The sequence below is a fragment of the Zootermopsis nevadensis genome, unplaced genomic scaffold (genome assembly GCF_977971745.1).
Source record: "Zootermopsis nevadensis isolate Lab colony 2312 unplaced genomic scaffold, Znev_1.0 Znev_ptg000002l, whole genome shotgun sequence".
Taxonomy (NCBI): Eukaryota; Metazoa; Arthropoda; class Insecta; order Blattodea; family Termopsidae; genus Zootermopsis; species Zootermopsis nevadensis.
The window spans coordinates 17,090,956-17,114,349 of NW_028259134.1; the positions used below are offsets into that span (position 1 = coordinate 17,090,956).

The window sequence follows — 23,394 nt, forward strand, 5'->3', positions numbered from 1 at the left end:
ACTTCTTGTGACAGCAGCACTACCTCAAAGAAGGGGATCACTTTGGAGACACAGGCATCATGGGAAGGATGATATTAAAATGGATCTTAAATAAATTGGATGTGAGGGCTGAGTTTGATATAATTTGTTCAGGGCAGGATATAGTATTGGACTCTAGTGAACAAAGCAATGAACCTTCGAGTTACATAAGCGACAGGACATTTTTGGCTGACTGATTTGACTATTGCCGTCTCAAGGAAGGTTCTGCCCAGTTGAGTTAGTTGTGACTGGCAATGAGAATTATTTCTGAAGAGTCTTTTAAACAAAATGGTGGCTGGACCTGGACTGATATATGAAAGGATTATAATACAAACTCGTTCGCTCATTCATTCGCAATTTTGGTCTTTCGACACGCGAGCTGGTGACGTGGAACAACAAAATTATTGCCGTTCAGTGCATGTCTTTAATTATTGTATGTTAAAAGTACTTGGAGAGAAACGCAATTTTTATAAGCACAATGCATTATGGAAACAGAACAAAAACATGCCGAGCCTTGAATTAAGTGATTATGGTGGTTGTTGCAGCTGTGACGTAACTAGGCGTCTGAAATTTGTAAGTTTAAATTCTGTGTCAAAATCTGTTAACATTGTAATGCAGGGTAACGTCGTGTTCTTTATAAATTTCCCACCAAATCACCGTCATTTTTAAATCACAAATCCGCAGTCCGTGCCACTTCTCTACGCCGTTTTACCTTTAAACCAGGAGGTCGTCGTCGTTGTCAGTGAACTGTATGAACATGTGACAATGCCTTGACGAAAGGTAACCGCTAATATTTTCAAATCATAAAGGTCGATCCTTTTTAAGCAATAAAATTCTCTATGACGGGATTTAATTTTCCTCCCAAATGTCAAACCTTGAACGCTTGCATAATTCTTATTCGGTGTTTGTTATTCATCAGACGCCAACATGTATTATGTCTCAGTGTTGTACGCAGGCTTGCGCGTTAATTACTACGCTAGTAAGGCAATATTGCTGTCACTTATTTACACAGTTTGCATACTACATACACTAATTAATGAAGTGTTTTAATTAATAATCCTTAGACACAATGAGAACAGGCGAAATACTTTAGGGACTATTTTGTGTAAACAAAAAGCATGACAAATATTTATGGAGTGTTTGTTCTCTAACTTTTTCCAAGTTACAGCACACTGAAACAGAATTAATTATTTTACTGCATACAGAATGGTGCGTTATTATGAAGTTGCCTGTGTGGACAGACTTTGTTAATATATTTCATCAGACTTCTTTGTTATAATGAATAACTCATGCAATATGCTTACGAGTATATAGGAAACATAAATGACTACCATATTTTTTTAAATGAGTAATGAATTTTGAGATTGGAAAACAAAATTAAACTTAGGATTCTTCTTAAGTAACTAGTAGTCGTTTGGCTAATTAAGAAATTCCCCGTGTTTCATGGCATCTGAAAGCCCAGTATCGTGGTCACAAGAGCAAACCACTTGCCCCTACCCTGGGAAAGATGAATCCAGTGCACATCCTTCCACCCGATTTCTCTAAGACACACAATATCACCCGGTCGTCTACGCCTCGTTCTTCAAATTTATTTCTCATATTAAGTTTAAAAGCGGCTACTCTCTGACAACGTAACGTGAAAGAAGGAGGATTTAAGGTTTTCACGGCGTTGAGTCTGAAGATGGCTGTCTTCTGTGCTGTTGCGCCGTGTAGAAGATAAATGTGGAAATCAAGATAGCAACAAAGTAACAAAGGAACATCAGCATAATTAGATGAAATGACACAATAGGTCTGCTCGGCGTGTTACTGACAGATATTAACACAATTTGTGAGCGAGTGTTATGAAACGCTTTTCGGTTCAGAATGTCCTGTACAGATACAGCGGATGTCTATTAAAGTACACTGATTTAAGCGGCAGTTCATTTATTTCTTCAATACAAGCAGAAACAAAACTTTGGACTCGTTACGATGCGACAGCTGCTTCAAGCAGGAAAATTTTAAAGTTACAAAATTAACTCATACCCACATTACGCCTCAACCAAATAAGTTAAACTTACTGTAAATAATATTACATTATTTTTAAGAAGTTCTCATTGTGATATATTAAAAAATCTTAAAATCACTCGCTGTCTTGTTAATGAATTGGGGGTGCCGATGAAGTACAGAAAATATAATCTAACATGCAGAACATTGTTCATACAAAGAAACTGCGTTAAGAGGTGACATTTCAGATTCCCACGGTGGCGAGTATGAAGACGGCCTCAGTAAGAACCCAAAATGCTACACAAAAATTCTGTTAGCTTCACATTTCGGCCATCTTCATCGGAACAGGAAAGGATCTGTAATCCCAGTGGATGCAGCTCGGAGGTAAGAAAAAAAACTTGAACATCAGTGCTGAGAATAGAACCCTGCCTTTAGTCAGGTAGCCATGGCCCCTAAACACGTGAACAACAACTTGATCACACAGACAGAGGCAATTAGGCAGTTTGTCATGGTATTTGCACAGACTGTGAGGCGTGTGCGAGCATACATTAATTGATGTATATATAGGTGTTCGTATGTGGAATTCACTGGAAGTTCTCGCTTCATTCCACAGACATTACTGGCCATGGCGACAAAATTCGTTTGCGTAGTGCTTATGGCGCTGTGCGTGTTGCATGTGAGTACCGTCTTAAATATGCATCTCATGTTTCAATTGTTGCTTTGAGGAGTACTTTATCATACTTTCTGTTTCTCGCTTCGGAAATTTATGAAGAACACTTCGATACATTTTTATAATGAAGCGAATATAAATTATCAATAATGCTAAAATTAACTATTAAAATAACGAAATAATGTTATCTACGAACAATAATAAAACATGCAGTAGACTCGTGTATATGTCTGTCAAACGATGAAGGAATGTTTCGCTGAACACATGAATAATAATAAATCTACCTGCAATTTAACTCCAAATAAAGAGAAATTTTACATGTCAAGATTGCTAATATGTTATTGAAAATAAATTATCTAGGCTCTAAATTTTTAGAACGTGGTGATGTACTTGGGCACTATATTTCTATTTTTAACCCGCATAAATACAAATATTCTAAGCCGTGTTATGCATGCGTTCAAGAGAGATGAAGAATGAAGTCAGGGAAGTCTTGCGTTTACCTATACCAGCAATTGGTGTAAATAGAGAATAATAGATAGAATATTTACACATAAAGCCAGAAGACAGACTATAAAAAACAATCACTTGCTGTACACATGGGAATTATATAGCCGATATTCCCATACCTTTTAATCGCGTAATTGAAGTCGGAAAATGCTTTAGTCAGTGTTAAAAGTAGACAGATTTAACTAAGTACTTATTGGAATAACCCACATTAAAGTGCAAAAATCTTCAAAATGGCCAAAACGTAGTTTATTTAAATAAGCATAATGTGTTACAAGGTAAATTCTTGATTAAAAATCTGTTTACCAAAACAAACTATTATAACAAAATTATTGTGTAAATGAGAACACATCTAAGAACCATTTCGTAATAATCATCTTTGAATAAGCAATAAATAATCTACTGATAGACTTACAGTCACGAAACGTATAATCTGAATCATAATGCAACCACCGAAACCTAACCCATGTTTCCCAAGCATTCTATCTGTCTCCTCCATCGGAAGTTTCCAGTTAACATTTTGCCTGCTACATAGTCATCCCATCATCTAAACTTTTTGAAAGAGTCATAATGAAATGTAATCACGAAATTCCTCTTTACAGACTCAGAATGTTTCAGCTCATGATCGACGAGACATCGGCTTCCCCCAAATTAATTTCTTGGACCCAATCGGGAGCATCGCAAATTTTAAAGACTTCATCGTTAATGTGACTTCGGGAGTGATTGAAGCGGGCAAAAACGCAATATTGACGGTAGAGAATTCCAAGAACGCACTGGAGTCCTTGGCAGGATCGGTTGTGGAGTCGGCGAAAGCAGAGATCGGGTCCCTCTTGAATGCAACAATAACCAAAATAGAAACTGCTGTGCGCAACAGTCCAATTGGACCTGCAGTACACGTTGCCGAATGTGGGGGCCAAGGAATTAAGACGGCTATTGCAGACGCCGCTGCAACCGGTAACTGCTTTCTAACTGATCAACAGATCACAAAACCTCATCACCGTGTTCACAAAATCCCTCCGCTGGAAATGCGTTCAAATATTCTAATCCAGTCCATCACCTCATAGCCTATTGCATTTAAACTTAATTTTGATACCAAGTTGGCTGTCTTCTGGGTTGCAGAACCGGTCACGTTTGGTAGAAGTTCATCATCGTTTCAGGGGTTCTTGTTGCCTCCATCATCATGGTGACACCGCGGAAGATGGTGAACTTCTACCAGACTGCATGGTGCTGCAATCCAGAAGACAGCCATCTTCGAACTCAGCCTTAAAAACCTCAAATCATCCTTAATTTTAATACTGTCCTTCCATCCATGTCAAGGTCTCCAAGTGGCCTTTTGCCTCCAGATTTCCCCCCGTAAATTTTGTGAGATTTTTTCTTATTCTTATGCTTGCTACATGTCTCGCCTATTTTATTTCTGTTTATTATTAATTACTCTAATTATCTCTTATGTGAAAAGAACAAATTTTGAAACGTTTCTTTGTGTACGTTTCTCCACCTTGTTAATTAATCTTTCTTAGGACAAAATATAATTTTCAACAACTTGTTTCCAAAAGCCCTTAATCTAAATTCTTACATTAGAGTGAAAGATAAAGCTACACAAAGAACAGGAAATATTATAAGTTTTTATATTTTAACTTTTAATATCTAGATAGGACCCGAATGATAGATGTTCCCAAACTGAATAAAAGAAAATATTTCAATAGTCTGACAAGTTCATAATTTCGTAATGTGGTTATTATTTCAGTTGATGGCGTCGTCGGCTGCGTTGTCAGTCAAGTTAATGCGATAATTAGCCCGGCGGTAGACCTCATAGCTCAGAGTGCAAGAGGTATTACTTTGGGTTCCGAGACCTTCAATAATTTGACGTCAACGTGCTTCCCGAATGGATTTTCAACACTCGACGTTCTGAGTATCGTCCCAGATTTGTTGTGTGCTACAGCGAAATTCGGCGACACTATCAGCGCATTAATCAACATTGTCTCAAACATCCAATCTGACATCCAGAACTTCGAAACAAGTGTCAACAACACACGGAACGCCGTAGTGCGTTGTCCCAGAGTGACGGAGGCAGACCTCGTAATTAAATTTGGCAACACTATAACCAATTTTGCCAACTGTGCTTTAGGGAATAATGCATAATCAACGGCCGCAGACATGCCTGCACTCCCTGAACCTTAATTTAATTTGATAATCGATGTTCGTATCGATTGTCAACACTGATGCTTCATTTCTTTTTAGGAACTAGTCAACACTGCGTTACAATATAAGGCAAATAAAACACACAAATCAAGCATTAATATATTAAGATTCAAATAAAGAAATATATGACATGATTTGACAATATAATCGATGTATCTGTAATGATATTTATGCAAGCCTTTATTCACCACTGAGCTGAGCGATGCACGAAAAGCATATACAGATCTATATATAAAAGTAAACTGAAATATGATGGGCTACTACATTTCATATGTATTAATTTAATATTAATAATATGTTCATTTAAAATGGCGTTCATTTAATAAATATAATTTGTGTGTTACATTTTGTACAGAATTTCTTTCTTTAATTTCACAAAAATTTATTATATGTGCAAACTTCAAACATACACGCAACCCACCAAATAAAGTAATCGATACAGACTACTAAATTCTGTGTATACTTAATACTCCAACTTTATAATGTAGGCATTATGAAACAAAATGTCTAATTCCATTGCACAGGTTCATCATTTAAAAGCTGCTAGTGTATAAGCTAGTAAAGAAATTATTGACTTTTAAGGGGCTCGAATGTTCGCTACAATAAGCAAACAGAAAACGCAACTGGACACTATTTTGAGCCAGTTAAACCCAGTCATTGATTTCAAAAACATTTCTCTTAGATAAAACGTAATATTCCTCCACCTATGCTCGAACGTGTTACCTTCCCTTCCCAAGCCACTGTTTATTCTACATAACACAATATGCTGTCTTTGTTTGGCAAGGTCTGATAATACGTTCACGGTTTAAGTAAGCTGGACAAAATTATAGAACTGTTTGAGATTTCAAACTTCACATCGTTTCTTATACTAAATTCTTAAATAACAATAAATTGCGTTGTTAGCTTACTTACTGAAAGTCTCTCTCTTAATCTTTGACCACCACTAATGATAATTTTCATACGGAATACTCCTTTCGAGTGGTAAAACATAGAATTCTACTATTGTACCGCACAACACATTTAATTTTTAATGACAGCGACATTAAATGTGAGAAAAGACCTGACGTAAGGCAAACGTTGCTTAATTATCCTCCATGGATACCTTCCTCGATAACAATACTGGTTCACTAAAGTATAAGAGGCGTTCATGAATCACCCATTACACTATCACCACGTTGCATGCATCAATGTCAACAAATAAGCTGTGCACTTACCATGTAAATCCGCAATTGCTGATCGTTTCAATGGCCACTGATTTTGCCGGCCCGAACTGGTTAAACAATCTGAAACACAGCATGAAAATTTTGTCAACATAAACCACTTCCAGACAGCAAACTCAAGAAATCAACAACACGCTGTGCCGTGCCAGATACAAACTAAATCTTGGGTCGCATGACAGGAAGCACCTTCGCTGAGGCACTGTCACATATTAACGAGCAGAAATTACCACGAGCAAAACATTTACCATAAATTATTCTAATCTGACATTCGTATGATTACGGAAGCTTTACTGAGAATAGCACAACATGTCTCGAGGTTACAAACACTCTAGTCGCAGGAACATAAAAATGTAACCGTCAGGACATGTAGCGTACTTCTGCAAGTCGTCGCTATTATTGTAATTCTCGAACACTTAGAATGTATTAAAAATTTAAAATTCAAAATTAATTAAAGTCTCAAAAGTAGAAGAAAACTTAAAATTTATAAATCTAAAAAAAATGAATACTAAATTTTTAAAATGTCCAAGTTGTTAAATTTTTAAAGTGTCAAATCCTCTAAAATTTTGAGAATTTGTAATATTCTGAATAAATTAAAATTGTGGGAACCATTAAAATTATAAAATGTTTAAAATTTAGAAACTTTAAAGACTAAAAAAATTCTGAAATTTTGGGATGCTTTATGCTATTACATTATGCTTGATGTCTGTTTTGTTGATGTAGTTGGGTCAGGTACCACGCGTATGGCCGGGTCGGATCTCAATATCTTTTTTTTTAGGGCAGGCTAGTACAGGTGGTGACATGTTATTTATTACAGATTAGGACAGTATTAAACAGGTTGGGCCTCGCATGGTCTCATCTTTACAGGTTAACTCTGGTTTCGACACATCCGCAGAGGTTTAGTCATTTTTAGACATTTTAGAATAGGTTTCGACAAGTTTCTACAGTTTAGGATTTGTTTACATAGGAATTCGCATACGTACTAGTTCAGTAACCACCAGACCATCAATACTCCGCCTCACGATTTTGAGTAAGTGTCTCCGATAGTATTAAAGTGTGCAGAATTTAGAAAATACGTTTTGACAACATGCAATATGTCCTGTGTGTAATAAAGAAGGCTGAAGCCACATACTGAGACGTGAGGAAACCAGAAGTTGAGGAGATGGCTTGCATACAAGTACTAAGCCAGAAACTCGAATTAGAAGGACAGCTAGAAATAAAGATTATGACAAACTGCAGAAAGCTGAGTTGAATTTTAAGCAAATATAAAGAGAAGTGGAAAAGGTGAGGGACGAAGTACAAGGAGGAATAAATCGTGAATTAAGGTGCAGCAAAGCTTAGGGATAGAAGTGTGATTCTAAAGGAAAGTAGAGGTCTTAAGAAATGTTAAACGAAAATTAAATACATTGAGAAATGGACAAGAGACGAGGGAGTTATGTCCAACATTGTAAACTGAAGCAACATACAAATAAATATCAGTTCAATGGACAGAATCAGGGATAGCAGTCTTGCTTCCCAAATAAGCAGAACGAACTATTTAACATGAACACGCTTCTGACCATTATTTTCTACAGCCTGAAAATTAACTCAGTGTTTGAGAATGATCTAGCTTACAAATATTTGCATCTCTCTTGACGTCACTTTCCACACATACGAAGCCTCACTAATTACCAGTACAGATGGCATTAGCCATTGTCTTTGCACTTGGGAAATCAATATCTGAATGAGGATTATTTGACTTAATTAACAAAAGATGGAGTTGTGGAAGAAATTATGCGGCTTCTTTATTTTGTTAGGTCTTCATTTGAAATGAGGAAAACAAAGAATAATTACCCAACCCGGTTAAAAAAAGGTTTGTGCTTATTTTGCAATTTCAAACGTAACTACAACGCTTGTGGTCGTCTGATATTCATATTTCCTACTCTGTTTTTTCTTTGTCCTTTGCCACACCCTTTCTTTCTTTCTTCTCTGTCTTTTCTGTAAAAGTTTTTTAGCAACAATAATAACAATAACAACTAACATTTCAACGAGGAAGTCAACCCACTGATTGTGGTTACGCACATGAATTAAGGTTTAAATTCATTAAATCGAAGTTATTATTCCCGCACGCACTAGATCATGCCTTTGCAAGTGGTCGTGCCTGCACATGGGTTAACTTCATTAAACAGTCCTTGATATAAACCATCACCCTCTTCACACAGACACAAGTCTGAGTGTGAACGGGGCATTTGGCACGATGTGCGCAGTAGCAAGTGTGCTCATGGCAGTCACTTTGATATGCACAGCAGTTCAGGTGAGTTTCGTCACCTGTGTAAATTCATACGACAAAATAAACTAAACATACGCGCTCCAGCGAAAATAGCGATAAATAACTAGTTTAAACTTCAATGCTTTTTCCTTCCCGACTTATTTAATGTCAGAAATATAATTAAGTTTACGGAATAATTTTAATTTTACAAATCTTAAATGTCTTAGCAGTGTAATGGCGTGTAAAGTTGGGACTTCCAGTAAGTCAAGCAGTACGGTCTCACAAGACGTCCTTAATTACTAATCGTTGAAGGAAGTTATTTTAATTCAATGTCGTCGTTCACTATTCCTTGATAAATTTACTTCATTTTTCAAGCATTATATTTTGAAGTATGAAACGTCTACATAGCATTTGTTCTATTCTACTAGACTAATTAATACTATATTATAAATGTAAACCTTACTTTTTCAATTGGTCATTCTTCTCCATATCTCACTCACTCACTCATCCAATACAATGGAATTCCTCTTAAGAACATGATAATCTCTGAGGTGGCAATAAATACCCCCTTTACGGAATCAGAAGGTTCATTACCATTTTCAAAATCAGTTAAAAGATCCTATCCCGAGCCATCTAAACCCAGTCAAGTTCCTTCCACGCTATTTCTTTAAAAGCACTTTCAATATTAACCTCCAAAATACAACCGATTCTTTCTACAGAATTCCAAGGTTGACATCATCTTAACTTTCAAAGATGCGCAACCTACACGCTTGGGATAATATTGCTCAACTATGAAACGAGATTTAAACATTATAGAATGTGTTATTAACATCTAAATATCCCCAGTGTGGTTCCTTTCGCCGGTCGTATTTCGTTTAACTTCGACCACTATACTTGGCACTTCATTGTTAAATACAATACACATTCAACCGGAAGTGTATACATAGAGGAACTGTTCACTCATGTAGGGTCTGTCCCCTCCGGGGCCAGAGCTAGAAGACCCAGAGCTGAAGAGCGTAATAGTTGCCGCCCAGGGGTCGCTCCGAAAGACGTTCTCGGATCTGGAATTAGAAGCTGAAAGCGCCATGGCGTCAGCACGGGATGTGCTAGAGTCAGCCACTTTCCATGCGAACCACACGGTGCTGGACTCACAAACACCTCTCATGGATCTGTTGGAGTCCATCACCTCCACAATCGTCACCGCTGGGTCCAAGGCGAGGCAGTTCGGTACCAACGTCACGTCCTGCATATATGGACAGGAAGAAGCGGCCAGAGCTGTCGTCAGAGAGACGGGTAAGGTGAACTCAACGTTCATACCCGGAACAGTAGTTTCGTATTTTCACAAAGTAAATATATAATAGAAGGGTTCCGTGTCTCAGAGTCCCGCCATCAAAATGTTCACGTCTGCAGAAAGTATTTCACAACAGACATGTGAAAATACGTCGTTGAGACCGAACTGCAATTTCAGGGTTTTTTTTAAACAAACAAGCCCATATATCTGAAACATGAATTCCTGGAAGCTGAGATCGGGCCGTGTTTCAGGAAAATTCTTACTTCCTTTGATATGTAGTGTTCTAATGTACCACACGTTGAAGTCTGAAGTAACATAACATAACATAACACGCTGAGATCTTGAAACACATTTACGCTTGTTCTGCATTTAAGATTCATAACGTATAAGACACACGAGCTAGTAGTAAGTAACTACCTTACAAAAGGATCCAAAAATGAAATTTTGTGAGAACAGTGCCATAATAAAATCGAATAATTTCATATTCCCTTGTGTAATTTCTAGCCTATCGAGATGGAGCTCATGCGTCAACAGTCATTTTTAGATGCTTTCCTAGTTGACTTTAACCACAAAACATGCTAAATCCATAGTGATCTGTTTAGGCTAAACTGCGGTCTTTTGGATGGTAACGCCATATAGTCAACTTCGTGATTACAAAACTTTGGAAGAACATATCGCCTCCGTATTCAATCCTTTCCTGAAGATGGAAGCGAAACTTTCCTCCGAAACGTTGTTAATCATCTACAACAGTACATAACATAACTCATAATACCATAATTCAACTTCAAACCATCGTGAAACCTCAAATTTCAGCTTAGACCTCTCTCATACGAAGATTTTCACGTGGACTAGATAAAAAAATTACTGGTCACATTTATTGTCACTCACAGAAAAATTGTTTGTTAATCACCGACAGGTCGCACAATCGTCGGCTGTGTCACCGCAGAGATTAAAAAGGCCATAGATCTTGCTACAAACATGTTCAGCGTTGCAAGCTCTGCCAAGAACCTGCTTAACTACGCCCCCAGGGAGCTTCAAGGGTGCCTTCCTTCCATCATCCCAACAGTTGAAGAAATAGTGAAGATCCCGTCATGCATCGGGACAGAGATCAGTGCCTTCAGTGCTGAAGCTATGAAGATTGCTAAGGTTCTGGCTTCTTACGTTACTGAAGGTGAACGCCTAGTGGAAGCGCTGGGAAGCGACCTGAAGAAGTGTTCTCATTCACAGCTCGAAGTAGGGACTCAAAAAGTGCGAGAAATTGAAAACAAAATAATTACCTGTATTCAGGGGCAGATGAGTGCCACCACAACTACCTGAAGTCTAAAACCCTGTTATTATCCTAAACACGCGTAGTGAGAAAATAAATAGCTTGTTGATTCAGAATGAGTTTTTGCCCAAACCTGGATATTTTAGGGTACTAATGTGCAATGAGATCGCGTTTATTAGCTGGACAATTGCATTACTTACGTGGTTATTGGCAAACACTAGCACGGACAAATACCTCCATGGAGCAGAATGTTCCTTGGGAATTGTCCAGTCGCTTAGCTGGGGAAGAAATACTCCGATCAAAAGTTCATTGCCGTGTTCACAACAACCATCAACCGGTCTCTATCTTGAGCCAGTTTAATTAAATCTGCACCCTCCAAGCCTATTTCCATAATATCCTTTGAATATGATCCTCCCATCTACTTCCGGGTCTTCCAAAGAATCATTTCACTTTGTGCTTTCTCCAACAAAATTTTTGGATGCATTTCTTATGTCTCCTGCACGCAACATACCAACTCATCGAACTATCCTATATTTAATCGCAACCCTAATGATGGAGGCAGAAAATGTGTCTAAAACGCCGATAAACTTCTACCAGACTACATGGCGCTACATCCCAAAACAGTGTGTTCCTTGAATACTAAATAAAATCTCAGTATTTCTATTTTCGTCCTAACAGGTTTATTGACGCTGTCATGAATCTGAATGCGTTACGTACGGGCTTAGACATACTGTTCATTCCACACGCTCACAATTGTCTAGAATCTCTGTTAAGTCGAAGGCCGGATCCGAACCTCAATTGGGTGGGAAAGCATGCATGTCTGTCAACGTTTTGCGGACCTTCTAATAAAACGGATAAACGTCTGTTTATTTCGACATGCCTGTCTATGTTTGACCGCATATTACAAAATGGCATTGTATTACTTATTGTACTTTGTATACGTGGTGTATACAAAGCTAAATTTAATTTTAACAAGAATTTAAGTCCCTGGACTAATATTTTACATGAATATCTGCAGATATTTTCATTACATGAGGTGTTACAGAGCAAAAATTTAAACATATTTTTCTGCCTACTGCAGTTCAACCAAAAGACGTGAATTTATTGATGTCGTATAAAATAAAGTTCATGAAGATACCATTCGTTCATAAGTTTAATGATTATTTTCAGATTTTCACTGCTGAGTGTATGAAGATGACTATCGTTTGAGGTATTGTGCCGTGTAGTCTGGTGGAAGCTTACCGACGTTTCAGATGTACTTTCTTTGTCCATCGTTGGGACGAACTCACTGATAATGGAGGCAGCAAGTACCTCTGAAACTTCTGTACACTTACAGAAAACTCGCACAACAACCCAGAAGGCAGTCGTCTTCATTTTATATTGCCCTCTCATCTATGACCAAGTCTCAAAAGTGCTCTTTTCCTTTTAGATTTTCCAACTAAAACTGTGCACTTATGATTTCCCTGCGTACGCTATATGTCCGGGCAGTCTAACAAATCTCGAGGTAATATTATTCCTGCGTCTGAGACATATGTTACATTTGATTAAAAGCGGCCATTGATTAAGATGATCACTGAGCAAACATGGCACAGACATGTATTCCTGTATTGTCTTTAATACAGCGGCTAACAACTTCTGCAATGGAGCATTAATTGACAAAGATCTGTGTGGAGCAGGAGTATTAGTTACTTGCGCAGTCTAAATGACGCAATCGACTCTATATTTATTCAGCTTTTATTTTCCTTCCCACTGCTTATATAAAGTGCTAAAATCTGCGATAGGTTTTCAGTAACACTGTCCCTCAACTCCTGAAGACCGTTTCTAGAAAATGGCCTCCACATACATCCTTGCTATAATGGCGATCTGCTCTGTGCAGGTAAGTGAACGCAGGATCGAACCAATCGCTTCAAGTGGTGAATTCCACTATTAAGATGATGTACTGAGAGTAAATTATGACGTTTCTCATTACATGATTTATCACACAGAATTCGTACTGGAGAAAATATTTTCCAAAAACTTCTTTCTAAATTTCAAATGTTCAAAGTTCCGACACACACACACTGTATTGATACAAATTAGATGTCATAAACTGTTTAAATAAGTCAGTGATGATTTTAAAGTCAATACTACTGAACTGGTTACATAATAACATCTAGATACCCAAAAATATTTCTTAGTAGGCTCAAATTAATTCAACCTGAATTGCTTTATTGGTACATCTACCACCCCAGACGTTAAAGCCTTATTTGAGTGCAAAACTGGTGAAGACGATACTGAAATTGTTCTAAGGAGACTGACAGTTACAATCCGCTTCTAACGCCTTTCTTAACTTCTTGTTACTAATATGTCTTCACGCTTAATGTTTCAGTTTGCCCAATCGGCTAACATCGAGAAGCGAGGTCTCCTTGACGGCATTCCCCTCGTTGGACCTCTTCTCCAGCAAGCAGTAGATCAAGTGGCGAGTGCTACAAGCAGTTTTATTAGCGACACGTTATCGACTCTTGGGGGTGGGGTCACTCAGGCACAAACCATAGCCCAAAATCACAGTGACCAAGCTACTGAAGTCAATAATGCAGCGAAGGGACCTCTGGAGAGCTTACTAAAAGCAGTTACTGATGAGATTCATTCAGTAGTGGACAATTCACTACAATACGGTTGGAATAGCACGCTTTGTGTGGCAGGACAGACGGGAAATGCTGAAAGCATCGTCAAACGAGCAGGTAGGGCTTGGTCTCGTTGATATGGCAACGATTATTATAGACTCTGTTACCGGCTTTCGGGAAAAATCCGCGTTGAGTGTTAAAGATCTTTCAATATTTCGGCAAACATTACAGTTACCACCTTCAGGGTGAATGCCTGTGTGTGTGTGTGTGTGTGTGTGTTTTGGGTGGGTTGGGGGGGGGGGGGTAGTAAGCTCTTACAAGGAAATGGTGACAGTTAGGTGACACGTGACTGGACAAGCACCGAGGGACGAACTTGTAATTCTTGTCATCAGGTTTTCGCCGCTGAAGTTCGTTGTATAAATTCGGCCTTCGGTGTTAGCCCCATTGAATGATGAGTAATTAACCAACATTCCGACAAGTCAGTCTGAGACACGTTAAGTCACAAGTCTTAGTGATAGGTCGCAATGCCGTTTATCAGGAAAGGCAAACCTGGTTATACTGTGAATAACACGTGTTGGCACGTGCATTTCTTTCTTTTAAGTTAATAGCGTTTGTACTGTTTCTATTGGTCAATTTTATGCACACCTGCAAAATACCTCCAGTTTCCAAAAATACGATAAATTAAAAAGAATTTACAATATATATTATTACCATTTAGACTAAAAACATCAAATTAAAAGACGTATTAGGCTATCAAATATAATAACTTGTAAAAATAGTATGGTTATTCTAAAGAGTGACGGTTTTGAATACGTAGCATGGACATTAAATAAGTTATGGAAATATAAGCGTTGCGTGAACAATACTGGGTCTTCAAACATTAATCAAGATAACCAAGTAACCATGGCAACCTGGAGATTCCTCACACAGTAACTCCGACGAACACAAACATACGTTTTAGGCAAACTATTTGTTACTGTTATCCGTTTTAACTAAAAGTATAATTTGTCGGCAAAATCCCAAATATCATATATCACGATAATCCGCACTAAATAAAAACTAATTTTCTTTATAATGATCGCTGCAAGATAAGTTATTCTACTGTATTACCGTATGATTAGAAATTTTTTTCGCCATGTCGTCTCCTGAAATGGCAAGCAAACCTTCGAGAGTTTACGGCTTCGTTCCCTTTTGAAAGTGTAAAATTTTCTCGGACAGAACTTAGTTCAAGAAGTACATTTTCTCGGACATGTGCCCATTCTAAATTGTGGTACAGAAACTACAAATGTTGTTACTAATTGTATTTTGTTCTCTTGTTTATTTAACAGCAACGAACATTTTCGACTGCACCCAAACTGAGATCCAGTACACTATAGAGCTTCTAGGTGACATCACAAACCTCAACAACCAGGGCATAGCACTGGCGCGCTCTACTCCCAGTCAGTTCGCTTCTTGTATCTCATGGGATATAATCGGTATCTTGAGCTGCGTACAGAACATTAGCTCAACTGCAATATCTAGATTTCTGCTACTACTGTCCTCTCAACTAAGCGATATTTATGCGCTAACAGTCCAGGGCATCTACCTGCCAGAGCATCTGACGAGATGTGGCGCTGACCAAATTTTCAAAGCAACAGCAGATGTTGGAGGTATCATTACAAACGTCGGAGAGTGTATAAAACAAGTCGCAAGCAATTCTTAGATGTGGAGGAGGAAGTTCTGAAGGTTATGACACTGTTTAATGATGTATTTTGAAGCTGCTGAATGTTACGCTGTTCGTAGGGTTAGCTGTGGAATGCCACCGCTTGAAAATATAAATAAATTATGTTATTTGTTGGAAAAGTATAGTATTAATATAAGGATGTTTTGTGACTATTTTCAGATATTTATTTACAATTTCTTTTAATTATGTAAAGGTATTTTATATAATCCTATACGAAATAAAATAGTGTAAGTGGTTTAATACATTTTATGTACTGCATTTTTTAATCAGAAAATTTAAACTACTTTTTGTGCACGATAGGTGGAATAATAGAAAGGGTTAAACTTTCAGATTATTAAATTATATTTGCCAAGCCACAAAATTGTTTGGCTCTTGCCACATTATTTCATTCTGACATTTCAGTAGTATGGCTGCCTCAGTTAGAAATATATTTGTATTCACTTTTGCTATAGGAATAAAATGCACAATGGAGGCGATAGACATGAAGACGAACAGCGATAGGAAGAAGGATGATAAATAATATTATGATGATAATGTGATAAACAACACTAATAAATACATTCATATATTTTTATGTAATTTACTCTTCAGGTAATTCTGACTCCACCCAACTTTAGGTTGTCTCTGTCCCCACACCACTAAGCTTGGAAAAGCAAAACTTTCATTTATAATTTGGAAGAAGGCCGTGACACTAGTGTCAAGTATCTGACTTAAGTAACATATTTTATGGATACCTTCTCCCGTGCCCCGAGGCGCGCTTTTTGAAGTGCAACTAAAAACAGGCATCAAAGATATTTTTGATTGGCTGAGCTTGAAAGTTTCAAGTTGTTTCGTGGTTGCATGTTGTATAATTAAAATCTGATTAGTAACCATCAGTTAATACAGATATTTACAATAAACAAGCATGCACGATATACAGTTAAAGAGACTACCATATTCAAAAGTAGTCGAATCCTCCAACACGCGCTATTTATTTTAAAAGTGTTAAAGTGGGAACTTTCCAATGTAAGCCTGCGAGAAAATCGAAATGAAAATAAAGTTTTATGAAACGGTAATTGTGATAAACATGGCAGTTTATCTTTCATATCATTTTGTGACACCTTTCATGCCCAGTTTTATCTTTGTTTCTCTAGTCTACTCTCTCTCTCCTCTACCGGTCCTCGCTATTTTTCTTCGCACGTTTCACTCTTTATTTGAAACTAGTACGCTCTCTTCCAACCTTATGTTCGCCATTATGTATCTCTGATTCTTTAACCAATTCTCTTCCTACTTCTCCGTTTATCTTAATTTCCATTCCTTCCATCCTTAAGTTTCTGCTCAGCTTTTACTTCTCCTCAAATAATTACTTTCAACATTGTTTTATGAACAAACACCAAATTCTCTAGTTTCCGAAAAAAATACCATTACAATGGCCATTTCTAGTTCTCTCTCTTCTGTAAATTACTGAAAAATTCTCTCACTAACTGTTCTAGATATAATTTTAGGATCATGTTAAGGCTGATTACATCAGTATACTTTAAACTAAATTATGTAGAAGATTCACACAGCCAACTTTCTATAGCCTACGCACATCACATTTTCTGGAACTTCACGTGTCAGCTTTGTACGTGTAATTACTATCGATAGACTTCTTGATCTTACGCTCTGTCTCCTCACAAACTAATACTAGTCGTTCCAGTTATTACAGACTTGTGATATTTAGGGTTCTGACGGCGGTGAAGATGTCGATGTCGATTTTTTATGTAATGCTGTGTGGGCTGGTAGGTACATGCCAACTTTTGAGTAACGTACTAGTTCCATCCTCATCCTTGATCTTTACCAACATATACACTTTCTCCGTAGCTTTCACTGAGGTGTGGTGTCTAATAGTCTTCCAGAAGTAAGGCCAAGCTTCTAAATAAGCAACTTCCATTACAAGTGATGCTTTTCACTATAAATTAATGTCTGTCAATTTCTATTTGAACCTCTAAATCCACTGAACAATACAAACCGTCAAGAACAATACACACACTGAAGAACACCGTGAGTCAATAAGAATATTTGCAGTCACAAAGCCGAAAATCCTTCAGCAGTTTTATCGTGACAACAATTGCAATAACTTTCATATAACATACACAGCCATAACTATTAAGGGGGGAATTCTCTTAACCTATTAGTTTTATATAAATATTTTCATAAACAACATTTATTATTTTCATCAAACAATCTTCAGTTGAGACTTTACTAATCGCGTGCCATTAATACGATATTTAGGTAGTAAGATAAATGTATCACACATTATTTCTGGACTTGACAAGTTAGACTTTATTACCGATGGCCATAAGATCTGATCCCGATTGATAATGAAAACGAAATTTGTTCTAAAGTGCAGTAAATGCAGAATTTCCCGTGTCCAAATATCTCACGATCACGGGATACTAAGCAACACACTTCATATATTTACAACCTCGATACTAGAAACATAAGATTGTACACGCTGCAGCCTTCTTTATTCCGCTACATTTTCAAATAAAATGATATTTCCTAATTACACGTAAAAAAACTCCAATATATATTTAAAACATTTGTGTTTCTTAATTCCCATTATATCTAATACCAACATGGCGGTCGTAAAATTTCCTGAGGTGGAAAGGGCGCTAGTGCCACTTAACACATTCGAGATTTCGTTTAATAACACATAATGCAAATATTAAACTTGCAGCAATTCTCTAATATAATATAAAATAGCAAGATGGCAGTCGTGCGAAATCTATACTTACCATTTGGTAAACGGAGAAACCACTGGAACTGGAATGTGGCATTTATGTGGAAAGAGGTAATAGACGTATCTACATTTGGTGATATTCTTCTTCTGGCGCCGTGCAAATTCGTCGGCAGTTGCCAAAGTCTCAGCTAAATCTAGTCTTCATTTACAGGCTGGAGATTACAACGCTAACGTCTATCGACGAGTCGACACAACGCCAAAGCCCAAGAGAAAATCGCCATCTTCACCGCAGTAAAAACCTCACAACACATACCTACACTTTTCCTTAAACCAATTTTAATAAGGACACAATTACGAACATTGAGACGGCGCAAAACCTCGATGATCGCTAGCTCAATGCAGAAGAAAACTGTCTTTCTTCTTAAAGTGCCTATACGTTCCGGATATTGGCGACCAGCATAGCAATTTGAGCTTCACAAGCTGCTAATTGAAACAGCCCTCCAGTGGACATCGAGAACCAAGTTTTTAGGTTCTGAAGCCAGGAGATTCTTGGCCTGCCAGGTCCCTTATTTCCGAATACTTTTCCCTGAATTATCAGCTGAAGCAGCCCGTATCTATCACTATTTCTCATGATATGATCGAAATATTCCGACTTTCTCTTTTTTATGGTGTTAACAATCTTGACGTCTTTGCGGAGTTTCTCGAGAACTTTTTTATTGATTACACGGTCAGTCCAGGAAATTCTGAGAATACGTCGGTACAACCACATTTCGAAGGCCTCCAACTTCTTTGAAGCAGCTTCGGTCAACGTCCACGATTCAGCGCCGTATAAAAGCACGGAGAGAATATAATATCTGAGTAGTCTTAAAAGAAAATTGTACTAGTGAAAATTATGTACGTGCAGTTGTGGACTTGCTAATTGTGAGGAGGATGTTCTATATTTCTTGCTAGGCTCACAGTTTTGACGAAATTAAGCTACACAAATGTTACTTAATGTTTTCATATTTCGGAAGAACAAACAAGCGGAATCTTTTCATTTCGGTCACTGTTATGGCGACGTTTTCAAGGGTACGATTAGGAGATCCATTGGTCATGAAGAATTAAATGGTTATTTTCGTCAAGATGGACAATCGTCTGGATCCGCTTGAGGTGAAAATGTGCGTTCAATTTTTCAAGGACTGCGTAGTTACCAGAAGGGGAAATCATTGACGTGCTGTGTCGCATGTCTGTGTTTATTCAGCTTGTAGAGCGTGTATATAACTCGTTGCCCCTTGGCACAGAAACATCAGAACTTGGAAGAAATTCTGCGATAAGATGGTGCCCAAAATATTGTGCTTCGTCGTGATACTTTGTGCTCTGCAGGTAAGTACCGGGTTAAACAGGTTGAAGCAGCGTTCATTTATAATTTTTAAAAATATACTAGTTGATCACCGCCACGGTGGTCTAGCGGTTAGAACGCTGGCCTTGTAATCCTGGGGTCTCGCGTTCGATTCCCGGCGGTGCCCGAATTTATAACTTGTGTTGGGCAAGGCCGTGTCTAGGCAACACGGAGTTTTCCTCCGGGAGTTTCTCTGTGACTTCCCAACAATCACTCCATTCACACACAGAAGACGGCAATGGCAAACCACTTCTGGATCATCTGCCAAGAACGTTATATGAACAGGTCCCAGTCCGAGAAAAGGATGGAAGGATCCTGTTCATATGGACCTGTCCTCAGACAGAACACTAAATAATAAATACTAGTTGATCACAGCTTACTCAAAGTAATGTAAATTGAAAGACAAGTGTTAGCCATTATTGAAGAATATTATAAAAGTTACTTATTAAAAATAACACCCGTTAGATGATTGATAAACTGATGTACCTGATTCATGCCAGGTTACTGTGCCTAGTGGAAAGACTTACGAATCAGGAGTACCAATCTTAATATATATCTAACGGGTGTTATTTTTAAGAAGTACTTTTATTATAATGTTCCTCAATAATGGCAAACACTTCTACTTTAATTCCCATTACTTGGAATAAATCATCGCCCTGATGACGGAGGCAGTATGACCTCTGAAACGTTGGTGGAAATCTACCAGACTACACGGCGTTATAACCCAGAAGATTGCAATCTTAGTATTTTAGCACGTTTGTACCTCACTGGAAGGAAATAAGGGCAGTTGTTCATTCCAACTCTCAAACACTGTGTGGGCTGTGATGAAGAACAGAGGGAGGTAAGCCATCAACTTCACGTATCGGTCGCTTTACGACTGGAGGATAATCTTCGTAGTAGGTAAGCTGGGTTCTCGCTATAACCTGTTCAATTGATAAAACGTCGTCATTCATTTTGTTTCAGTTTGCCCTAGCTGCAAACGTGCAGAAGCGCGACTTACTCAGCTCACTCCAGTCAACTGTTGCCTCAGTGCAGCAGAAGGCTGCAGATATCTTCGGACAGGCCAAAACCCAGTTCGAAGAAATTGAGAAACAAGTTTCCTCGATAATCAATTCCACAGTGGCCAATGTACAGACGCGCGCTGCGGAGGTAATTCAGCAGATACAATCGACCGTGGCTTCAGCTGAGCAAATTGGGAGAAATATCGGACCATGTGTCAGCGGGCAAACTGAGACAGCGAAAAGAGTAGTTAATGAAACAGGTACGAGTAGTTACGGAATAATTAGTTGATTTGCTCTCCTTGTCTACGTGTATTTTCGTTTACCTATCTCTTTGCGTGCTTATTAACATAAGCCTATTTATTTTATGTCGACTACTTGAGACGGGATACCAACGCCGTTAATCATAGTTTGTGTTCAGAAGTACACACTCACTTGGCTAGTCAACAAGTATTTCACCTTTTACGAAACGCGAATGTATTCATAAAAGCTCGCCATAGGATTGTATTCTGACAAAAAAGCTGAATTCAGTCCATACGCACTTTATTCCTACCATCTATTCTCGTGTCACCTCTGTGGTGGTTTCCTTTCAGATTTTCATATTAACATTTTTATGCAAATTTTAATCTTCCCCACGTTTACAATAACGTCCCTGCCATCCTGAGTTCGTTACTGGAACAGTATTTGGTCGAAAATACTACCTTAAAATTATTAAGACCCCTCATTTTGTAATTTTTTCAACCTTTAACTTCTTCTCCTCGGGATTAAAATATTATGCCTCCATCATCAGGGCGATAAGTGATCATGATGGAGGTAGCAAGGACCTCTGAAACGTCGGTAAACTTTTACCAGACTACACGGCGCAACGGCCCAGAAGACGAAAAAAAGATTAGACAGGAGAGCACAGAGAAAAATTGTGCAGATTTACAAGATTTCCTATATTTTTGCCAAGTTTCATACGTTCCGCCCGCACTGCTAAGGTAAAATCATTTCTCCTGAGTAAAAAACGCGAGGTTACGTTTAACATTAGTGATGGAGAAGAGTCTTTTTAGCAGTGTTACCAAAATAGGAGATTAAACTTTCATGATAAACGACTAACATAGAATTTCTGGGTTCAATTTTGTTCCTGTCACTCTGAAGTCTTGTACTTTCATTCCTGCAGAAACAAATCTTCAAACCTGCACGACATCGGCAAAAAGTCAATTGAACGCGACGTATGCGGACATACAAAACTTGTTCTCCCAGTCTCTACAGCTTTCTACAGAGATTACCAAGTGCTTCAGTCAAGGATTTGGTGCGCTAAGCTGTCTGGCCAATGCCAGCGGTACCGTTCTCCCGAGGGCCATGCTACTCCTCTCTTCGATCACATCCGACGCCGCGACATTTGGCGCGCAGTTAACACCAGTGCCAGCATTGCTTGCGCAATGCGCCGCTGACGGATTATCCAGTGCAGCGACGAAATTTGCATCCGTCTTGGCGACAATTCAAACTTGTGCTACAAGTCAGCCCACTGCCGCTTGAATCATCGCTGTGAAAGCGAACGAAATAACAAGATTCCTAAATTGCAGAATCTAAAAACTTCGCTAGTATAAAAAGAAATGTAAAAGCTGCATAATAATAACAATAATAACACATGTTTAATTTGTATTCTCTTAAACGAAGACCTGTGATCGTATAACACCAGTTTCTTGTTATCCACAGCTCCTTTACACCCGTATTTAATAACCCTACTCTTACTATTCAACACATAATAGCAATGTCTTATATAATCGATTTATGATTATCTTATCAATAGTATTCTTACATTTACACCTTATTTTAAATAGGTAGTTCCAAAATCACCTATATAAATATAACCTTTATCAAATTGTTATTGTACTGAACCACTTTTAACAAAGAATTTCTTTTATTAAAGTTCTTCACATTTTCGGACACATGTTTAGAACTGTCCTTTCCATATCACAGAGGATATCTTCCCTTCTTGATCCTCCTAATGTCTCTTTATTTCCAGATTCTGCTTTCACCCATGTTGTCCCACTACTCAGATTTTTCATATTAAAACACTATACTGGGGATACTGGGAACGACCCGTTCTTCAAGTGCCTGAGCACTGCTGGTCCCAACTTTTTTGTTGGCTTGATCCGTAGGAATCCTTGGACGAGGGATCGGCCCTTCGCAAGGCCTCTATCTATACACAGGATAGCACAACACAGAAAAACGCTGACAAACATCCATGGCTTGAGTGGGATTCGAACCCACGGTCCCAGCGACCAAGCGGCATAAGGCCTCAGACCGCGCTGCCACTGCGGACCCCATTAAAACATTACAACCCCATTATTTTATCTTATCCCGTAATTTTTTTAAATATATTTTGTGTTATTTTTGAGGTCCGTTTGTTTAGTTTAAAGTTAGCTTCTGGTAAAAGTAAACTTGTACCAAACTACACGACGCTACAATCCTGAACACAGCCATCTTCATACGCGCCGCCATGAGAACTTCAAATCCTACTAAGTTTTAGGTGTCATAAACCGTGAGCAGTAAGGGAATTTGAAGGAACCATTGAGGCCAATTTTAAAAGACTATCTCTTGGG

The 23,394-nt window shown here is 38.2% G+C and overlaps 4 protein-coding genes across 4 annotated transcripts; all 4 read left to right on the forward strand.

Annotated features, from left to right (window-relative positions):
* The first annotated feature begins 2,569 nt into the window (after nucleotides 1-2,569).
* On the forward strand, nucleotides 2,570-5,717 carry LOC110831833 (uncharacterized). The gene is made up of 3 exons (XM_022068257.2): nucleotides 2,570-2,677; nucleotides 3,778-4,129; nucleotides 4,920-5,717. The coding sequence occupies exons 1-3, from the start codon at nucleotides 2,627-2,629 to the stop codon at nucleotides 5,312-5,314; spliced, it is 798 nt and encodes a 265-aa protein (XP_021923949.1). The 5' UTR covers nucleotides 2,570-2,626; the 3' UTR covers nucleotides 5,315-5,717.
* Nucleotides 5,718-8,810: 3,093 nt separating this feature from the next.
* On the forward strand, nucleotides 8,811-11,532 carry LOC110831834 (uncharacterized). Its single transcript, XM_022068258.2, has 3 exons — nucleotides 8,811-8,884; nucleotides 9,808-10,132; nucleotides 11,047-11,532. Exons 1-3 carry the CDS (start codon nucleotides 8,828-8,830, stop codon nucleotides 11,445-11,447), a joined length of 783 nt encoding a protein of 260 aa, XP_021923950.1. The 5' UTR covers nucleotides 8,811-8,827; the 3' UTR covers nucleotides 11,448-11,532.
* A 1,611-nt stretch (nucleotides 11,533-13,143) lies between these two features.
* Nucleotides 13,144-16,293, forward strand: LOC110831835 (uncharacterized). The gene is made up of 3 exons (XM_022068259.2): nucleotides 13,144-13,273; nucleotides 13,766-14,117; nucleotides 15,329-16,293. The coding sequence occupies exons 1-3, from the start codon at nucleotides 13,226-13,228 to the stop codon at nucleotides 15,700-15,702; spliced, it is 774 nt and encodes a 257-aa protein (XP_021923951.1). The 5' UTR covers nucleotides 13,144-13,225; the 3' UTR covers nucleotides 15,703-16,293.
* Nucleotides 16,294-19,655: 3,362 nt separating this feature from the next.
* LOC110831839 (uncharacterized) lies at nucleotides 19,656-22,439 on the forward strand. The gene is made up of 3 exons (XM_022068264.2): nucleotides 19,656-19,789; nucleotides 20,769-21,066; nucleotides 21,966-22,439. The coding sequence occupies exons 1-3, from the start codon at nucleotides 19,742-19,744 to the stop codon at nucleotides 22,322-22,324; spliced, it is 705 nt and encodes a 234-aa protein (XP_021923956.2). The 5' UTR covers nucleotides 19,656-19,741; the 3' UTR covers nucleotides 22,325-22,439.
* Nucleotides 22,440-23,394: the final 955 nt, after the last annotated feature.